The sequence below is a fragment of the Nyctereutes procyonoides genome, unplaced genomic scaffold (genome assembly GCF_905146905.1).
Source record: "Nyctereutes procyonoides isolate TBG_1078 unplaced genomic scaffold, NYPRO_anot_genome, whole genome shotgun sequence".
In the NCBI taxonomy this organism is placed as follows: domain Eukaryota; kingdom Metazoa; phylum Chordata; class Mammalia; order Carnivora; family Canidae; genus Nyctereutes; species Nyctereutes procyonoides.
Genome location: NW_026575160.1, coordinates 20,259,554 through 20,281,410, shown reverse-complemented (window position 1 = coordinate 20,281,410; position 21,857 = coordinate 20,259,554). Strand labels below are relative to the sequence as shown.

Genomic DNA, 21,857 nt, shown 5'->3' with positions numbered 1-21,857 from the left:
ATTGGAGTGAATCACATTAATCTAGCACCTGACTTACTTAGTTTGTCATGTATAGTAGGTGCTTAATAAGTTTATTCTTAATAGGTTTGTTCTTTTTTAAAAGATTTTATTTATTCATGAGAGACACACAGAGAGAGGCAGTGACATAGGCAGAGGGAGAAGCAGGCTTCCCACAAGGAGCCTGATGCAGGACATGATCCCAGGATCCTGGGATCACTACCCAAGCCAAGGCAGACACTTGACCACTGAGCCACTCAGATGCCCCTTAATAAGTTTGCTCTTGATTGATTGTCATGTACCAAATATCATTTGAGATGCTTTACATATTGCTCATGGAATCATCACAAATGGCCAATGAGATGTCACTGTCCTCAATCTTATAAATAAGGAAATGGGGCTCCTAAGATACCTGGCTCCTAAGCGATGCAGCTGGGATGTGAACATAGATTTACTTGACTGTTAAGTCCATGCCCTGCTTACTATACTATAGGTTTTCTGTCCCAATTTAGGGCCAGGATTGGTGAAGGTAACTCATTTACTTTCAATTTTCAATTGGGAAACAGTTCTTCATTTTCCTCTGACCCAAAATTTGTCTGAAGCTGGGTTTCTGGGGCTCGGTCAGTTTCATGACCATGTCCAGCAGGACTGAATGTAAGGTCAATGCTCAAAATGTGTTTGGATGGCTGGACACTGCAGCCGGGTATGGCTTCCACACAGCTGTAGTCATAAATATCACACAAGATGCAGCTGCATCATCTGTCCCAGGAATCACAGAACTTTCTGTACCCCTTACATTTTTCATGGCTCATTTTGTGATTATTGTTATTTTTGTGATGTTGAAGATGAATCTCTCAAACACAGGAAGGAGCAAATATATCTTACTTCCCAAGAGAGGAAATGAAGTCTCAGAAAGGTTATGATTCAGCCGCAGTTCTCAGGGAGCAGCAGGCAAAGAAACTGCTCTCTTGTCACTGAGACTCATATGCCACATGTCATTCACAGCACACAGGCTCTGAGGCTGCTCAAAACCCTATTAATTTGCTTAGGTGGGCTGCAAATATCAAAAGCAAAGATTCGAAAATGTCTAATTCCATTGAGGATGAATCACCACTCAATGCAGGGAGCACACAATCCAAAGTGAGACAGGTAGGAAGAGACTACAAAGCTTTGGATTCCTGAAGCTGCTTAATTAGACTTGGGGAATGAGATACATTGAGAGGGTCTAGAAACCCCTGGGCAGTAACCATTTCTGCACGGTTGGGAACCTCTCATTCTGGACTTTGTCCCAACTTCTCCCCATGTCTCACCCCACCTGCTGCTTCAGGGACACTGCCAGGGAATGGTTGACTAGAAAGCTTGGAGGTAAGCCTGGGCTTGCTCCAGCATGCACACCTTGGCTTCTTCCCCCACAACTGCCTCCTCCTAATGATACCCCTTTTGAAGATCTGCATTTTCACCACCCTCCCAGTAAGCACCTGGGAGACACTTGTGCAAATACAGTTGAATTACTGTCATCAAATCACCTATCTGCATTCACCTTTTCAAACTATTTTACCTAGAACTATAGGAATTCCATCTAGGAGTACCCAGGAGAGCCTTAATTTCTACTAATCAATGATCAATTATGAAAAAATAATTACTATTGCAAAAAATAAGAAAATTATATAAAGCTATATACAAGTGTGGATGCTAATTCAAATTTTAAATTTTCTGTAAGGCTTTTCATATCACTTTAACAGGGGACCAGGATGGATGTAGGTTGCTCTCCCTTATATGGGCTGGTGGGACAAACTGACAGGGGGCCTACTGCTTGAAAAATCAAGAATGTGAATGTGATGGGAGGTATTGTCACAGCCCGGGTCTGTTGAGGTTGAGAGCATGGCTGTGGACCAACATTTATTGAAAATCTAGTTCTAAAGTTCAACTAGTTTAGGGTTAGAAGGAAGGCTAAGACAAGCAGCTCATAGTCTGATGGTAGAGGCATAAATATAAACAAAAATTATTGTGAGCTTCTACAGTGGAGATTTTATAGAATTCCAAATAAGAGACATGCAGTCAGACTTGCAGAAAGACTGGTCACAGTTGGTCAAAAGGTCTATCTTGGAGAAATTAATATGTGAACTGAGTCTGAAGAAACGAGTAAGTAGCCAAGGAAAGAGTGCGGTGTCTGAGAAATAAATGTTAGGCAGTGAATCACTACCCTGGGTAGTCCCAATCTGAAGGAGATAGAATTGTTGTGTTCTGTTACTAATGATGGTGGGGTTGAGGGGTAAGGCAAAGGCAGGTGAAACAATGAGGACAACTGGAGAAGGTTCCAGATGGAGACTTCTTTTCTTCTCTTGGTAGCGAGTTCTTTTAACTCAGGACGAACACCCAGGATGGACCCTGCCCATTTAAAATAGTTGATTTTTAGGGCACAGGTCCAATTTCTCATTGTTAAGCCTTTCGTTGTGATTCACTGCCTAACATTTATTTCTCAGTTTAGCCTCTAGGACATATTAAATAACTGCATCAGCTCTTTCTACTCTGACCAGAAAGGGTTACTTATTGGTCTGGAGTGTTTTATCATTACTTCCACGGGTTATATTTCATGTTTAATTAGCAAAGTTAATTTCCCACTGCCTAATCGTTCTCATTTCAATCAGGATTTGGTGCATGGGCCTGCATCTGGATGGGACTGTCTGATTCAGCTTTTTGATTACTAGTGAATCCTTGAATTCCACCCGCAATAGAAACACCAGTGCCCCACATTCTTTTCAATGTAAATCCCTTCTTGTGATTCATTCTTGGATCACAAGAGGACCTCTAGCATTAATCACAAATAAGGTGTATTGGAAGTTTCGGGGCAATTAAATTCCAGGATTCCATCTGAATTCCCATAATATATCAGACCACAGATATTAGAAAATCATCTGAAAACCCACTGGGCTGCAAGTTCAGGTAGTAATTAATGTTTGTTGAACAAACGAATGAAGCTCCTGCTATGTACCAAGAACCGAGATTAACATTTAAATTGCTATTTGAGCTCTAGACCCTTGAAATAGAAAACTAACATTTGGATAAATTAGGTCCAAATCGATACAACATAGTAGAAACTAAATAATTACTGTGTAATAAAAATACCAAAAAACTATTCTTCCCGGTGATCCACATAATTAAAAAAATAAGCCTGGGGGTGGAGGGGGTGGTGCCTGGGTGGCTCAGTCAGTTAAGTGGCCTCCTCTTGGTTTTGGCTAGGTCATGATCTCAGGGTGGTGGAATCGAGTCCAAGATGGGCTCCAGGCCCAGCAGGAAGTCTGCTTGAGATTCTCTTCTCTCTCTCCCTCGGCCCTTCTGGCCCCCAACCCCTACTCAGGTGCATGCACACATTCTCTGTCTGTCTCTCTCATAAATATAAATAAATAAATAAATAAATAAATAAATAAATAAATAAATAAATAAATAAATGAATCTTTAAAAAAAATCCCCTAGGAACTTGTTTTCTGTTCTAGGGGTACTACATGGAGGAAAATCCCTCAGGAACCTTTCTCCCTGGGAGGCCAGTGCAGTACAGACTCTCATACCTTCAATCTGTATTTCCAGTCCATCTAGGAGGCTCACAATCAAGTAGCTAAAAGAAACAGGGAGGATTTCAGAAAATGAAGATCAAGAGCAGACCTGAAGCCGAGATATGGAACAGATGAGAATGGGTAGCAGAAAGAGGTATGAGAGGTGCTCAGTACGAGGATTCCAGGGAGATCATCCTGAACTCTTGGTGACTTCATTTTTCTGGACACCTAAGTTGGGTGATTTGTCAGAAGAGTATACATGGCTAATTGTTAGTTTGCACCCAACTCATTCAGCTGGTGGTTTGCCGTGGTTTCCATTTGCCCTTTGGTTCCCTCGCCTGCATTTCTGGGTCTCCTACATGTTCTCTGAGTCTTGTAGGCCTCTCCTGCCCAGGGTAGGGCATTAGTGTGTCCACCTCTCATCGGTCATTCCATGGGAGCCTACCTGGGCCTACAGATGCAACCACCCGCCTAGCTGCAAGCATCACTCTCACCTGAGCCTCTTGGATTTGATGGGATTGGCCATATCACCTTGGGCCAGGAGTCTTGGTCACCCAGCGGGGTCCAGTTCCCTAGAGACTAGTCCTCTAGGCTGATGCCTGCCTCCGTCTAAGCCACTTTCCTACTATTTCCCACTTACCATGGAAGTCTAAGCACACTTTGTGATTCAGCCTATCCCAGTGATGATAGAAAAATGATGCAAGAGTGGAAAAGTAGATGTTTTAAAAGGAAGAGAAAACTCACAGGTTGCATGCATAATTCAGCAATCACTATCAAAATCTCAAACGGGGCTGAGGTGGGAAAAAATTATAAGGAGAGCAATATCAGAGAGTGGAGAACCACATGAAATGAGAGAATTGTTAGCACTGTTCCAAAAAATTCCTGAATCCAACTGTGGCTCTGAAAGTGCATACCCTTAATTATTTAAAGACCAGCTCCCTCTCAACCGCACACGAATCATTGCTAGAGAGCTACTGGAAGCTCCCCAGACCTTTCCATGTGTGAACTTCAGGGGCCAGGACATTCTCTGGAACCCCTCCTCCCTCTATTTAGCATATGTGGCTGTCACCAAAGGTGTCTTGCTTTCAGATGCCTTTTAGAACCTCCCTCAAGTTTTCTCTTCAGGAAGAAATTGATCCTTTCATTTGCTTTTATGGAAATGCAATGCACAAAATATATTTGGAAGTCTGCATGGTATATTTTATAGGGTTATTTTATTATTTCTGGTAATAAAAATAATATGTGTTCATGGTCAAAAATGCTGAAAAAGAACAAAGACAAAAACCCACCTTCCAGAGAGGATTTCTCACTTTCCCATCTTCTTATATTTTCTTCCATATTTCCTGAGTATATATCTATGTAGCTTATACAAGTTGGAACATATTATGCATACAGTTTAATATGATTAAAAAAAAACTTTAGCATTGAATGAAGAGCAATGATTATTGCAGGTGCATAACATTCTTTACTATTTCAGCCTGTGATTATATCATAATTTTATTCTTCTATTGTTAGATACCTATGGAAAAAAACAACCTAATGCTTAAAACCATGTCTCAACTTTCTTTGAATATTTCTTTAGTATTCTTATGGTTCAATCCTGCGAGCAGAATTACTAAATCCAAGTGAGGATATACTGTTGGGCTTGCATGTATATTACCAAATTGCTCTCCAGAATAGTTAGGTTAATTGTCCCAATTTACTAACAGTATTACAGAACTGTTACACGCTTTACATGATATTTTTCTTCGATCTTTGCCAATCTGAAATGCCTCACTGTTAAGTTTGTACCATTCACACCACTGGCAAACAATATTTTTATATGCTCTTTTAACTCTGCATTTAATCTAAAATTATTTTTATTTCCTTTGCCCATTTCTCCATTAGAAACATCTTTTTTTTTTCCTTCTTGGAAACTCATATATTAAAGGCTTTAATCATGTTGTATTTGTCATATAACTATTATATATATATTATGAGTAGCTATAATATTATATATATTTAGTTTTATTGCCAATAATCTTCTGTTTTTGTTTCCCTTTCAATTTTTATTTTCAAGCTTAGAAAATTTTTGCTTATCTCAAAAACAGTCTGATAATTATACTTGTTTATATTTTGTAAAAATTTAGTTCTAAAATCCAACTGAAATTGATCTTACAACTTCATATGATACAAGAATCATCACCCACCTGCCCACCCTCTATTTTATTGACAAAATATGCACTCCTTCTTACTGATTTTTGCAGTGTCTTTGTAGTATTAAGTTCATTTATGTACAAGAATTTTATTTTCAGGGCAAACTATTTGTTATTATTGATCTGTCAATTACTGTGCTAATTCTGAAATGTTTTTGCTTAATGCAGATTTATATTTATTAAAAGTTGATAGGGGAAAAATCCCTCTTCCTCATTAGCATTTATATTAAAATCTCTTAGTTTTTCTCACCTGTTTTTTTATGAGCTTTTGAGTTATTTTGTCAAAACAAAACAATCACATTGAAGTTTTGACTAAAATTGTTTTAAACATTATAAGGTAATTTGGAGAGAATTGACATTTTCACAAAATTTAGTCTTCCTATCTTGAAGCACCACATGTTTTTTCATTTATTCAAATATTTTATGTATTTCAGTAGTGCTTAGCATTAACAATTAATGCTACCTTAGGTTTGACTAGTGCTTTCCAGTTCCTATTTTATGTTTTTGACTGAGATATCCAGAGACTATAGATCTGTCCTGGCTCTATCATTTACTGGCTATGTGACCTTGGGAACATCACTTTACCTTTCTCGGTCTTATCTACCCAAAAAGGTGGTTCTATTAGGTTATTCCACATGTTCTGTGGGAAAAGAACATGATGCATCATTTTCTGAGGTCTACTTCAAGGACCTTTGCCTCCATGGCATATTATTAGAGGTAATGTCCTAATATTCTGTGGTCAAATACATTTGGGAAATTTTGATTAAGCAGAATTAAACCGGTTTCTTTACTGTAAGATTTCTCAGAAGTTTAAATATGCTTATACATTATATACAATGAATATACTATATGCTCTTTCTCAAACTTTTGTGACCATAGTCCTTTTTTATATGCTTAGTGACTCACATAATTAGAGTTCTGTGGAACATCTTTAGTGAGTTCTGTTATGGTGGAGAATGCATGTGCTTCTGAACCAGATCTGGCTGGGTTCGCATTTTTGGACAATCAACTATTGTGTGAGTTTATCTTCTATGAGCCCCACCTTTTGTCTCTGTAAATGGAGGATAATAATGCCTGTTTCAGAGTTGCAGGAGTTGCATTCCCCATTCTGACTTTCCCAGAGGGAGACTGCTATTTCCCCTCATGCTCATCAGATCTGACCATGAGCTTACTTTGGCCAATGAATTGTGAGGGGAAGTGACATATGTCACTTCTGGTTCCAAGCAAAAAGAGCCAAGGCAGGCTTCACCATTTTCTGTCTGTCTGTTTTCTGGTCCTGGCATTTAGGCAGCCTGTGTGGAGATGGAGCTTCCGTCAGCCTACATCCCTGAGTGACTACAATAAGCAGGGGCTCCTTGTTAACCTGTAATAAACATGCAGCGCTAGCAGGAAATAAACATTATAGTTTTAACTTCTTGATAATACCTGGTTATTTGTTCCCATAGCATAACCTAGTTTAACCTGAGTAATGAAAGAATAAATAAAATAATCCATGGAGAAGTCAAAGTGCTTGGTAGTTAGCATTCAATAAATTATTCTAGGTTTTATTTTGGGCAGATAGTTTCTGTATTCTTGAATACCTTTTGCATTTTTATCCCAACTTAGGCAAAAAAAAAAAAAATCTTCAAAAGGAACTAAATGCATTGGAAAGAAAATCAAATTTATCCCAGTTGAAAGACTATCTTCTATTTGCATAGATTGCTATGTGTTGCCAAGGGCAATAGTCCACAATACTAGATGAAAGGAAGGAAACTTGCATTTGGGGCCTAACAATATTCCATTTCATTTTTTTATTAAATTATGAGTTGTGAATAATGGTCCTTGAGCAAAGACTTTAGCTCAATATCTGTACGTGAATGGAATTCTGAGTGCTGTGGGGAGATCTCTGATCAGACACAGAGTCTTGGAACACTGCAGGCCTGGGTGAGGAGCTGGGTAAACGCCTTTGAGAGATGAAGGAAGAGGAATATTAAGGGGAACGTTCTTTCCTCTTGCTGTCACTTCTTCAAGGAACCCCAACACTCCTCCAGACCCTGTGATCTCTGTGATCTTCACTATCTCTGCCCTGGGAGCTCGGGAGAGTAGGGGTTTGTTTACATTAAGCAAAATCCTCTTTAAAATGCAAATAGCCTTGGAAGGTTAAGGGGGCTGAAGGGAGAGACACCCCAGGGAAAAAATTCCTTTACTCAGAAAGGCTTTTATGCTGAAACTTGGAATCAGCTTGTTGAGGAAAAATGTTTTTAGATAGTAGGAGGGTGAGATAGAAGAGCGAGATTTTTTGTTTTGTTTTGTTTTAAACAGAGCACGCTGGTCCAAGCTGAATGACTGGCAGGTAGGGATGAGAGCAGACAGTGAAGACACTCTTAGCTCTTAAGAGTGAGGGAAAGCTTAACTTGGTTCTTGTTTGTGTCAAGGTTATGCTTCCTTCTTATTCGTCTCCAATCACCTACTTTTATCTTGGGAGAACTTTCCTTCCAAAAATGGAACACAAATGGGGGAGGAAGCTCTGGAAGTTTCCGCTTTACTTACCTTTGGCATGAGAATATCATCTAGGTGGGTAGAGATTGTGGGAGGGTGGTCTTCATGGGGGAGGACAGATGTCCTCGCTTGCACTGCTCACTCAGTATTTGCCTGGGGGGCCCTCACAGGAGATTAATGAGTAGAACTCCTCCATGACTACCTTCCTCTTTTTCTCCCCTCAAATCCATTTCCTACATGAGAACTGCTTCTTCCTTCCTTCACCATCCTGCAATGAAATAGCATTGCTTGGCTCCCGTAGCATCGCCACGGGAGCCAAGAGCAGCCCTATGAGACGTACAAGATTGCACAATATGGAATTGGTTTCAGGGTCCAGAGCCCATGTCACGCACTTTCCTTGGTTGTCTAAAGTGTCAGGAATCACATCCTTTTACACTTAATGAAGAACAACAGAAAATCCTCCTATGGAGCCGTTATGAAAAAAATGACCTAATGTTTTGGGTCGTTTTTTAAGCTAATATTTTTTACAAAGTGCTTTTAGCATTTTTCATAAAATTACCCAAGTGAATAGTACTGTCATTATCTGAAATGTAGAGAATCATTCTGAAAAATTTAATGCTATTTTTCTTTGGGAAAGGGGAGAGACTTTTTCTTACTTCAGAAACATAATCCAGTCTGAATCAATGTTTATAAAACTCTATTCAGTGCCTTTTTAACAGCAGGAATAGAAACCTGAGAATGGTCAGCCCCAGTACCACTCAAATGTGGATAAAAGAAAATGAAATGTTTATTTGATTTTCTGCGGCCCACTTTTAAGGCCTTGGCTTCAGAACTCTAAACAAGTAGTTTTGCACGTTAAAAAAAAAATCCATTGGGGAAAGTGTTCAGCTCAAAAATAAAAGAAAGGCCACTTAACAGTGGCTAAAGCAAATAAAGTGGGTTTTTTTCCCCCTATAATAAATCTGAAAGTAGGTGGTTGCTGTCTTTGACTCATCTAATTTGCCTTGGGTTTTCTCTTGCGGTCATAAAGTGGCTGCTGCATTGTGTCAGAGTTAAAGGCAGACAGAAGAGAAAGAAATAAAATGCCACCCATATCTTTCTCCTTTTATCAGAAATGGAGAAACTTCTATCAGAAATCTCATAGTCTTCCAAAGAAGTTTCCTCAACTGAGCTACTTTTAAATGCAGGGGAGAGAACAGTAGTCAGGATTTAGCTGGGGAAATGAGAAAGGAGTTGGGATTAGCTATCTGGTCAACTAAACAGCTCTGGGCGTTCAGCATCTGTTCCTGAGCACACCTTCATCTTCTCTAGGCTCATCCAATGCCTCTTTTAACATCTGTTGGTGTTTTTCAAAATTTGGAAGCAGTACTAGCTTTATATACTTAAGATTCATGCTAAATGGCTAATGGTTGATGTATGCTTGTAAAGTGGAATAAAGAGGAATCTAGAAAAACATTCATGGAGTTGTGCCCTGAATTCGTTGTCAATATTTGTACCTATCTAAGTCCACAATATGGTGTATTCCCTCTTCAAGACTCTCTCAGGGCCTAATAGGGGCTAGCATGGTTGTCGGCATTGGAAACACAGTGATGAAACAAGATGATATTTTGGTCCTCATGGAGCATAATTTCTAGACACTATGGGTTAGATAACAAATGCATAGATATGTAATATAATATCATGTAAGTTGAAGAAGACTCTTGGGGAGATGACATTAGAGCAAACACCTGTGTGAAGTAGGGCTTTCATCTTGCTGACCATTTTGATTGGTATTTGCTGAACTCTGGGGTAATCCATCCATCTTGAACTCTGGGGTAATCTCTATCCTGTATCAGGTCCTTCTGGGGCTTCAGCTATACTTCCATTATGCTATCACTTGGGTATTTATGATTTTTTTTGCATTTATGATTTTTTAAAAATATTTTATTTATTTATTCCTGAAAGACACAGAGAGAGAGGCAGAGGGAGAAACAGGCACAGGGAGAAACAGGCTCCATGCAGGGAGCCCGATGTGGGACTCGATCCTAGGTCTCCAGGATCACGCCCTGAACTGAAGGTGGCGCTAAACTGCTGAGCCACCCGGGCTGCCCGGATTTGTGATTTTTAAGGGAGACACATTTTGTTGAAAATTAGATTCACAATGTAAATCTCTAGATAATGAATTTTTTATTAAGGTTTAATTTATACAGAGGAAAATTCACCTTTTCAGCCTACAGTTCTGTGAGTTGTGACAAATGTAGCCATCATTACAATTAAAATATAGAACAGATCCAGCCTTCAAAAAGATTCTCTTGTGCCCTTTGTAGTCAGGCTTTTGCCTACCCCCAACCCATGGCAACCACTGATTTGTTTTCTGTCCTTAGAGTTTTGTTTTCTCAATAATATCATATAAATGAAATCATGACAGTATGTAGCATTTGGAGTCTGATTTCCTCTCACTTAGCATAATGCATTTGAAATGCATCATGTTGTTTTGTGTATCTGTAAGCTTATTCCTTGTTATTACTAGGTAATATTCCACTGAATGGGTGTGTTACAGTTTGTTTATCCATTCTCCAGCTGCAGGATGTTTGGGTCGTTTCTGCTGTTTGGCATTTTCAAATAAAGGCAGTATAACTATTGACATACAGGCTTTTGGGTAGACATATGTTTTATTTCCCTTGGGTAAATGGCCAGGAGTAGGATTTGGGAGTTGTACAATAAATATATGTTTAACTTTATAAGAAAAGGGAAAATGTATTTTGAAATGTCTTTATCATTTTGCCATTGGGAATGTATGATGGTTCTAATTGCTTCCCGTTCTTAATAGTGCTTGACAATCAGTATATTTTTATTTTAGCCCTTCTAATCAGTGTGTGGTGGTATTACATTGCGGTTTCATTTTGTATTTTCCTAATGACTCTAAACATCTTTTCATGTACTTATTTGTCATCTATATATTTTCTTTGGAGGTATGTCGGTTCAAAATGTTGCTACATTTTAATTTATTTTATTAATTTTTTTTGAGAGAGAGAGAGAGAGAGACTGTGAGAGTGGGGGTGGGAGGGGCAGAGGGAGAGGGAGAGGGAGAGAGAGAATCCCAACTGTGGAGCCCAATGTGGGGCTCTATCTCAGGACCCTGAGATCATGACCTGAGTCCAAATTCAGACTTGAACTTTTAACCAACTGAGCTACCCAGGTGTCCCTAAACCTAAAACTTTTGCTACTTTTTAAATTGAGATTTTTTTCTTCTTATTGAGCTTTGAGAATTTTTTATATGTTCTGGATAAAAACTACCCATTAGATATGTATATAATTCATGGATATTTTTTCCTAGTATGTAATTAGCCTTTTTATCTCTTAATGGCACCTTTCAAATTATAGAAGTTCTTAATTTTAATAAAGTCCAAATTATCAAATTTTTCTTATATGGATTGTGTTTTTAGTGTTGTATGTAAGTAATCTTTGCCTAATCCAAGATCACAAAGATTTTTCTCCTATATTTTCTTCTAGGGGTTTTATTTTAGGTTTTACACCTAGGTATTTGATCCATTTGAGGTTAAATTTTATAGGGTATAAAGTTTGGGTAGGGGTTCACTTTTTACATATACCTATATATTTGTTTCAGCACTATTTTTGTTCCCTTCATTGAATTGCTATTTTATCTTTGTCAAAAATTAATTGACCATGTATGTGTGTGTCTATTTCTTTCCCATTTCTAGATGTTTAACATCCCTTCAGTACCTCACTGTAACTTTACAGTAAGTCTGTAAATCAGCTAGCGTGAGTTCCTTGACTATTCTTTTTCAGAATTATTATGGTTATTCAATTTCCTTTGCCTTTTTATCTACATTTTGGGATCACCTTATCAATTTTAACCCCCATGTCATCTTCCTTCTCTGCCTCAGCCTCTGATTCTCTGAAATCTGCATGTGACCTGACACAGATGCTTTCTTCCCACTGTCAGACAAGACAGTCCTTGCCTGAGCACTGACATCTCTTGTTTTTGGCATCATAACTGACTTTCCTTCCCCAGGGTTCCCTCCCTGCAACCCATCTGGCACCCTGCAGGCTGATTAACCTCTCTAAAATCAGTTTTCACTGTTAACATTTTTGCGAATAAAACTTTAAAGATCTTGCCTATAAAAAAATTCTATATTGTTTAGTCTAGTAGTCCCCTTGTGTCTTTTTTACCTAATTCTTAAAATTTTTTTTATTTGAGAGAGAGAGAGAGAGAGAGAGAGAGAAAGCACACATGATTATGGAGGAGGGGCATCAGAAGAGGGGCAAGTAGACTTTGCTGAGTGGGGAGCTGGGTACTAGTTCCATCTCATGACCCTGAGATCATAACCTGGGCCAAAACCAAGAGTTGGACACTTAACCAACTGAGCCACCCAGATCCCCCCTTCCCTTTTCTACATGACTATACCCATATCCCTTATAATTATTGACTAAATGTCTGGTTCCCCATTAGACAGAGCTGTGTGAAAGCAAGGTACCTGTTTCTTACACCTCTGAAACCCCAGTGCTTAAAGTAATATTCGGTGAGGCCAATAGGTGATTCTCAACTTGATATGGTGAAAGGTTACATAACATACAGGGAAGGAAAGAACATAGTTTAAAAAATTGTATTCTGCATTATTACAGTTGCACTTTTGACTTATTTTTAGACACAATATTTATTTTAAAATTTAAATTGAGTGAGAAATATTTGTTATCTATAGGTATTAGGACTTTGAAAGGCTGAAGTCATTTTAGTAATATTTGTTGAATTAATGCATTATCTTACCAACCCTTCACGACACTGATACCTCCTTCTCGGTTTCCTAGTACCTAGTATTGGGTCCTCTCCTGAGAAAGCAGCTATAGTCTCACTGTTCACAGGACAGACACATTGTCTGCTTGCAGTATCCAGAAGCAGCAGATAGGAATCGTGTGGCTGCTTGATTGAGATTCTAGTAGACAGGATGAATCCATTCACCCCATTGCAGCAGGTCCTATGGTCCACAGATGGTGCCCTTTGCCCTCTGACCTTTTAGGATATCTCTATAGCTGAACTTCTATAATCAGGTATCAGAACACATAAATGGAGAGCAGGGGAGTGAATGTTAACATTGTGTCTTTCCCAATAACTGTTTGATGTCTTGGGGTTCAGAAGTGGATGGTTTCCAGGCCTCAGATGTGGAATGAGAGTTAACACATGGAAAGAGGTATAGTCAGACCTTCGATGCTGTTTTCTTCAGCTCTGAAGATCTGTCTATACACCCTCTCCTGCTATATGGCCTTGTCTGTGGTATTAGGAATTCCCTCAAATCTAGTACCTTTAAAATTCAATCCCAACAGTTGTAGAATAAGGTTTAAGATTCCATCCACTTCCATTCCATTAATATGTTCACATTAATTTATTGAGACCTTAGGAATAAACTTATGATACAGACTATTTCTTGATATGCTCTTTCACTCACAAAAATATTTATTGACCATTTATCTGCTCTGTGTCAGACACTATGCTAGGGAAGTGGGATCTAGAGTTGTCCTTCCATGACTGAAATCTTGTACATGTGCATGTATGTGTGTGCATGTGTGTGTATTCATGGGTGTATGCTATATAATGTATGGGGGGGCGTGAACATATTTAGGCCAGGCTGAAGAATTTGGATTTCATCCTGTAGGAGGTGAAAATCAAGCCAAGCTTTAAAACGGTACACTATGTTCACCACACTGAAGACGTTCAGTGAAGCTACGTTTCCCCTGCCCATCACCTAATTGGTTCTTGCCAATGGAATTGAGTCAAAGTCCTATATCAGACAGGCCAAAGGAGATATGAGAAAGTTTGCCTTTTCCCTTGGAAACCATTTTGTTCTAGAAGGCAGAGTGACAAGTGGACTTGCTTGCAATGGGGATGGGTGAGAGAAACTAACTTGTGAAATGTTAAACCACCAATATTCAAGATTTAGTTTTTGCTGTTGCAAACCTAACCTATCCTGACTAAAATCAACAGTAGAGTCTGATTTCTTTTTTTCTTTCTATTTTATTAGCAAGTTCATACCTTCAACTTTTCTTAGATTTCATGTTCACATCTGGTTAAAAAATAAGAATGCTGTTCTAAGCCCTTCTAGCACTGATGGTAGGTCAAATGAAGTCATGTGAAATTATGTTGTTGGCTGTAAAATACTGACAAGTGTAAGAGACTCATAATTTTTAGGCAGCCACCAATATTGCCTAAGTAAAGAGGAAAAAAAATCCCTGATGATTACTTCTTAATGATTTCATCATGACCATGCGTAGTTTTGCCATCTTGTAGCCCAGAAAATCTTTTTGCCACAGTAGAAGTCTATCCTTTCTTCTGCTAGATAGGGCATAATTTCCCATCTCTGCAAATAGCCCTTCTTGTAGTGGGCCATTAAGCTTGCACAGATAAAAATTAGACATTATATCAAGATGATAAAGTAAGAAATGGAATCTTCTCTAAATATCTTACTCTATATTTTTCATGGTCTAATTGAAAGAAAAGAAACAGCTCAATTCACCACTCCTGTGTGAGGACTTAATGCATATTAAAACTGTCCCAAAGAGCTTCAACTACAGTGATATCTTTAAGAATATTCATAAGTATAGATAATGGTGGCTTCTCATCTCTCAGGAAGCAGCTTTAGAAAAGAGTGAAACAATTAGTTCCTAGGGATATAAGAACTAACGTTTATTGAACATTTTAGGCCACTCATTGTTCTTAAAGGCTTCAGAAGCATTCCATCACTTAACTTGCCACAACAATGCTCTGAAGGACATTTAATTATTAGTGTCATTTGTTGGACATGGAAACCATGGCAGAGGTAGAAGTGAACTGCCCCAAATCGCACAGTTAGATAGTGGTGGCATTGGGACCTGACCCCAGCATTCTGGCTATAGAGGCCATGCTTCAGTAAAATGATGGAGAAGATTCAAGAGCCTGGATGACATACCTGGATGACTAAGCCACTTCTGCCATCAGGTGACTGAGAGGTCCAGAGAAGGGCTAAGTTCAGTTACAGAACAACAATGTTACATTTCTTGACCACTTGAGTACATGGCTTCACACATTCTTACCTACTATATCAACAGGAAGTTATTTCAAGGATGACAGCGTGACATTTTGAAGCATAAATGGATGTGGTCCTTACAATTCCTTTGATAAATCCTTCTCCTTCCTAGGCAGTCAGGGAGCACTACTTCATCTGCCCTCAGGGTATAGTCTTTATCAATGGAGGCAGAGAGAAACAAGTGAGCATTAGGCCTTGAAGAAAAAAAAAAGTCTCATGGAGGATATCTTTTTTTTTCCATGGAGGATATCTTAAATACCTTGAAAAGAAATAGCTTTTTCCCTTGCAAGAGGAGTGTCTTTTGAGCATTCAGAGCAGAGAGCTTGGAATAATAGGTTTGGAAGAACACAGTGTAGCCAGTTTCCCCTTGATAAAGAAAGACTGAGGAAGCTGGCAGGTAGAATGGTACAACAGTGGTATAGGATGTGAGGGAGTGTAGACACTGATGAGAGGATATTGTATTGCTCCTTCCAGGAGCTTGCACCAAAAAAGGAAGAGATAGCATCCATTAATTTTGAAAGCACAGCATAAAGGGGGGGGGCGGTGAAGTCCACTCACTGTATAGGAATTAGGGAATGGCAGTCCCTGGGGGTTCTCTCAGTTATCCATAAGGTGGGAGTGGTACAGATATGATCGCCATGTGGGTAGAGAGAGCACAGAGACAATGCCACTGTTCCCCACAGTCCAGAGCTCTAAGAGAGGCAAACTTTTCATTCCCAGTAAGGACACGAAAATGTGGCTGAGACTGAGGGAGAGTAAAAGGGAGATGTGAACATCCATGTGCTTGAATGAAATTTGACAAAAAGTACTCTGCTCAGAAAGTAGTTTGATCCTGACCTGGGCCAGATGGGGATGGAGACAAAGGTCTGGAAAAGGATAACTACTTCTGAAAGCCAGACAGCAATTTTCAAGCTGATGCCAACTTGCCCAGGGCTCTCCCCAGGTTGGACCCCCCACCCCTCCCCTCTTAACACACATGTGAACGTACCATAGAGGCACCATCCATAGAGCTTAGACACCTTTCTTGAGTCAGAAAATGGGAAAACCCTTCACAGGCTGAAAAACTAATTCTGAGTTCACTCGGAATTAACTAAGGTTATGTTTCCTGTCCTGAGGTGTATTAGTAATGCAAAGAGAAATTTATTTGAGTAAGTTTTCCTTTCTCACAAACTAGAGTACATTGCTTGGGAATTGTCCGATGTCCTCATAGAGCCAACCAGCAACATCTTCTGTGCCTTTCTCAGTGATACAAAGTAAAATTGAACATGATAGAGCTTACCCAGTAAGGGAAGGAAAAGTAGAATGCTAAGTCTGCACAGCAGTAGCAGGTAATAATAGCAGACCTTTTATAATTATTTAACTGAGCAAAAATTAGTAGCCATTGCCTTATGAACAGCCACATATTCAACTATAGGAATGTACTGAAAATGAACATATCAAATGAAACTATGACATCAAATGCATGATGTGAATGCAAGGCCCTTATTGTTATCTGCAGGAGATAACATGGGGAGATCAGGGATCTAGGACTCCTGGATTCCAGGAAGTGCATCATGGACACCATCCTGGGGTTCAAGACAGGAAGGAGACAAACAGTTCCACAAGAAGTGGGATGGGACAAAAGGAGGGTTCAGGCAAATGGACAAAGAGGAGCTGACGGTCCCTGGAGATGAAAATGTTGGTACTCAGTAAATAGATCAAGTTCTTAGAAATATACTAAATTTCAGTTGAGATATACTAAAAACAAGCAAGTCTACATAAGCTTTTTCAGTTGAGCTCATGCTAAAGCCTCATGTGAGATAAGTGGGACAGGGATTGAAGTAGAATTTGTTTCTGTTATATTAAAGGAGGAAAAGTGTGTTAAGAAAATTAACAGTGAGACAGTAGGCAGAAGGTTGCACTAACAAAGGGAAAAAGCTGTGTCCAATCACCCTCAAGCACTTAGAAGCAACCATTTACATATAAATAATAGTTAGACTAATCACGAATCATTTGTAGCTTCCCACTGAAGGAGATTCAATAAAGGATCGTCATTAGGTAATATTTAGCAGTCTTGGTTCAAGTTTCTTCCCTCACCTGAGAGTGATAAAAATGAGTTCATCTGCATTATTTTATCATTTCACCAATTTACTAATTCAGACAGGTTTCTCTTCCAGTTACTTTGAATTAATTTTCTCATCATTAAGAATCAGAGATAGAGGAAACATTGTCAACATATTCACAGGCAAAATGAATGGCTATAATGAAGAGTCTCATCTTTGTCTTCCACTTGGATGGGTTTCTATTCATGTCCTCCATTCACTTTCTCATTAGCCAGCTCCCAACCTCCTTGGGAATTTCTGGGAGAATTTGGTGCTGGGGCGAGGAATTGAGGAGGTGAGCTGGATGGGAACTTGAAATTGGAAACTGAAGGAAACCAGGGCTTGAGCTGGAAACTTTGAATCCAGGACCACATAGTGTTAGTCACATGAAGCTCATGATAGAGGAAGGGGGTGGTGAACTCACCTCTAACCTTACTGCCTATATCCAAGGACATACTTAGACAGCAGAGTAGATTAGAGCAGTGGGAAGCAGGGGGTCAAGAATTTGGGGGTGGAAATGGAAGGAGAGAAAGGCTCTAAGCCTGTGGAAGGAAAAGCTAACCAGATGAATGTCATGTCTCCTGCCAAGAGAGCTTTGGGGTTCAGAGGAGAATTCAAGTGCTAGCCAGGAAACACAGAAGCCCAGGCATGTAGACTGAACAAGCCCAATGAGACCAGCAAGGCGGGATCCCTGGGTGGCGCAGTGGTTTAGCGCCTGCCTTTGGCCCAGGGCACGATCCTGGAGACCCAGGATCGAATCCCACGTCGGGCTCTCGGTGCATGGAGCCTGCTTCTCCCTCTGCCTGTGTCTCTGCCTCTCTCTCTCTCTCTCTCTCTGTGTGTGTGACTATCATGAATAAATAAAAAAAAATTTTAAAGAAAGAAAGAAAGAAAGAAAGAAAGAAAGAAAGAAAGAAAGAGACCAGCAAGGCTGCAACGGGGTGGGTACAGGTTCCCAGGGCTAAATCAGATACTAGCTCTACGGCCCCACAACGAATTCTATACCCCACTCACTGGAATCCATGACTTACCTTGGTCACGTTGGCTTAGAAATGGGATAATGATGATTTGAATATTCATGCAAAGAAGGACCTTGCTTGGTGAGTACAGTGGCGGGGCACGGGCTGCCATGTGCAGTCATGGTTAACAAGGCCTCCATCTCTGTCACCGAGAAAGCAAGCTTTCTGACAGAACGTGGGCAGTTGACAGAAACAGAACACCACGCTTCATTAATGTAGTAAATGTTTATTGAGTATGCCTAGCATGGTGCTGGTTTCTGGAGAGAATATGAAACGAAAATCACTCAAGGAGCTTAAGGACTATTATACATCTCCAGACACAGATTGAAATAGCAGTTGAAGACAGTGGGATTAAGTGGCAAGAAGACAGGTACATTCCATGACACTAACAGAACTCAGAGGAGAAATGGGCAAGGGAGGCTTCACGGAAGAAACAACTCCAGAGGAGACTTAAGAAACCATAAGAGACTCTTAATCATAGGAAACAAACTGAGGGTTCCTGGAAGGGGGTGGTGGGATGGGGTAACCGGGTGATGTAAGACCACTGGGTGTTATATAAGGCTTATGAATCACTGACCTCTACCTCTGAACCCAATAATACATTGTATGTCAATTAATTGAATTTAAATAAAAATAAAAAAAAGAATGGATGGAATTTAGATAAATGCAGATGAAAGTGGAAGGCAATTCCAGATGGAAAGACGTACCGTAGTTTGTGAGAGTGAAATGCGAGACGTCACAGGAGTCATTTAGAAAGATCCCTGGCACCGAGAAAGCCCACAGCAAAGGAGAGATGTTAGACCACTGCTGTTGCTATTAACTCTGCTACTTTTTTCTGCTGATGCCATTTTGATTTTTATGATAGTTTTGCTGCTTTTGGTAAAGAACTGGGATTAAAAGGACACATTTGGGAGACAGTCAAGAGCAGTTCTGACTTTCTTCTTGAGAAGTATGTGCAATAAAAGGATGACAATGAACAAGGGTTTGCATCAGAATTGCTTCTGTATCCACAGTGTTAACAGAACCGCCCTGGCCAAAGAGGACCCCACTGGGGAAAAGTTACCCTGAAACATTTCAGTTAGTGCCCACCACCACCACCGACTGCCTTGTTACTACAAATCACTGGGTTTTAGTCAGCAATTGCATGGGTCAAAAAATGAAATGGAACATCCTAAGGTCCTGGACAAATAGTCCCTCTCTTTAATTTTCTTTTCTTGTCCCCTGGTCCAGTTGTTTAAGGGCAAACACAGAGAAGAATGAGATAAAAAATGATGTGATTCCGTCCGTGCCTAGAGATGACGTTGCCAGGACAGAGTATAAACACTAGTAGAGAGCCAACAGGGACTTGTCTGAATAGTCAAAATATCCCCTTCGGAGCTGTATTCGAAAAAGGGCAAATGAGATTTTGGTGGAGAGGGATTATTGCCCGGTTCTTAGAACAACTGCCTTCCTGCTGCTTAGCATCCCTTTGTGATGGCCATTCTCTCTTCCTTCTGTTTGCTGTCAGGTTTTATAACCATCAAAGAGGCTGCGGAGGCAGTGTCACTGGGAAGGAGCAGGGTATTTCCTGGGTGCACAAAGCCTGCTTCTCTAAGACAGAATCTGGGATCTGCAAGCTGATTTCATAGAGAGGATTCTTTCGTCAAAGGTAAATGGCAATAAGCTCCAATTGCAGGTCCTGCTCTCGGTCCCGGAGCTGGGCGGCCGGGCCGTGCATGTGCATGTGTTAGGAGGCGGTTCCAGGCCACTTGGTCCCGTGGAGCCAGCCCAAGTGACTTGTTCAGGCTCTGCTTTGCTATTTTCTCCCTTGGCTTTTGAAGAGCGCTAGGCTGCCTCCCAGGATTTCTCCCTGCTAAAAGTTTTATTTTGAGTGTTTGCAAAGAAGCAAAGCTCCAGTAGAGAGGTAGATGTTACAGTAATTCTACTTTGTGGGGTAAAAACTAAATCATTTCAACAACACCCAGAGGATTAAACAAACAAACAAACAAAAGAGCTAGGATTTTCTTGAAGTTTTTTTCCTTTTTTGGTGCAAAAGACCAGTTTGAGCCCTGGGAATTATCATCACGATTTAATGCACCTTCCTTCCTGCAGCTTGTGAAATATCCTGACATCTCTGCATTCTGATGCAAGAAGCAGAGAACTGTTGTTTTCCAGATGCCTGGGTTGTTTCTGACCACGATCTTATAGAAGGGGGAACAATATTAGGTAATTTTTATCATTTCCTCAGTGTGGCCCTTGGATGCTTTGAAGGTGAAAGTCACCAAAGTCTGATTTACTCTTGTCTAGGACACAACTTGTTGCATATCGTGCCACTAAAACTACAGTCAGAGAATCTGTTGCTCACCGATGTTCAAAGCACAGGATCAAAAAACAAGTGTGGGCTTTCCTTCCTACTGCCACGTTTCTCCTTGCACCAGGCACTGTCCCGGGGGATGTGGGCTTTCCACACCTCTGATAGTTCCTAGCAAAAAAACTCACAGCAATAATCCCTACAAGAAATGGACAATATTTCAAGCCCTACTATAGAATTAATTAGAAGGGCTTTTCCCTTAGGAAAGGGGGGAAATAAAAAAAAATCATCCACTCTGCAGCCTCTTAGTTGACATAAATGCTATTCAAGATTCACACATTTTCAGCAGCAGCAGCAGGACAAAAAGACCAGTATTCATAAGAAACCACAGTTATAGGTCCTTGCACAGTATGAAAAAACTCCTTGCTTTAGCTCATCAGGGTTTTTTTTTTTTTTTCCTTTTACTCTTTTAGGTAGAGAAAATAAACCGTACCCATTCACGGTATTGGCAACGATAGTTTAATGGAGTCTCTTAAATTCTTGTCTCATTATTTAAAGTCTTTTCAGACTGGAAAGCAGGAGACTTACCTTAAAGGAGTAGTAGAAGGAGCCCCACTCCTCCCTTTCCACCACTTGGGTGAAAGTCACCGCTTCGGTGCAGAGGACTGGGGAAGACTCCAGGGTCTGCGTGGCCCCGCTGGGGTGGCTGGAGTCGGGGCTGGCCTCTGCGAGGTGGGCTGGCATGGCCCAGGTGGCTGCAGCTCTGCACCTGCTCTGCCTCCCAAGGCATCTGGCTGGAGCTCGGCTGAGCAGAGAGGCCCCAGTCCTTCCAGGGCCCACCTCCCTGAAGAGCTCCGCCTGGCACCTGCGACCATCCACGTGCTGCTCTCTCTCCTCAGCAGTTATGATCCAGTAGCCAGCACAGCCTCTTCCTCTCTGCTGTCCCTTCCAGGGCCCGGCCTCCCTTCAGAGCTGGTGGGAGAACCCCCTCCTCCCCCAGCGATCCACATGGCTCCCTAACTTCCAGATGGACCCCCCCCACTTCTGCTCCAGCTTCAACAATACTGGAACTTGGACTCAACAGCAGACTGATTAATTCAGATCATGTTGGCTCTTCGGATATCAAGTCATAATTATGCATCTGCTTCGGCTGAGCTGGCCCTCTGATTTTACAATACTCACCTAGCC

The 21,857-nt window shown here is 40.5% G+C and overlaps 1 protein-coding gene across 2 annotated transcripts in view; it reads right to left on the bottom strand.

The window, feature by feature from the left end:
• Positions 1 to 21,413, bottom strand: part of NPSR1 (neuropeptide S receptor 1) — a 140,939-nt gene extending 119,526 nt beyond the window's left edge. For both annotated transcript variants that reach the window (XM_055314749.1, XM_055314750.1), the window contains exon 1: positions 21,258 to 21,413. In XM_055314749.1, the coding sequence (XP_055170724.1) occupies positions 21,258 to 21,413 (156 nt within the window). The remainder of the gene's footprint in view (positions 1 to 21,257) is intronic.
• Between the last annotated feature and the right edge of the window lie 444 nt (positions 21,414 to 21,857).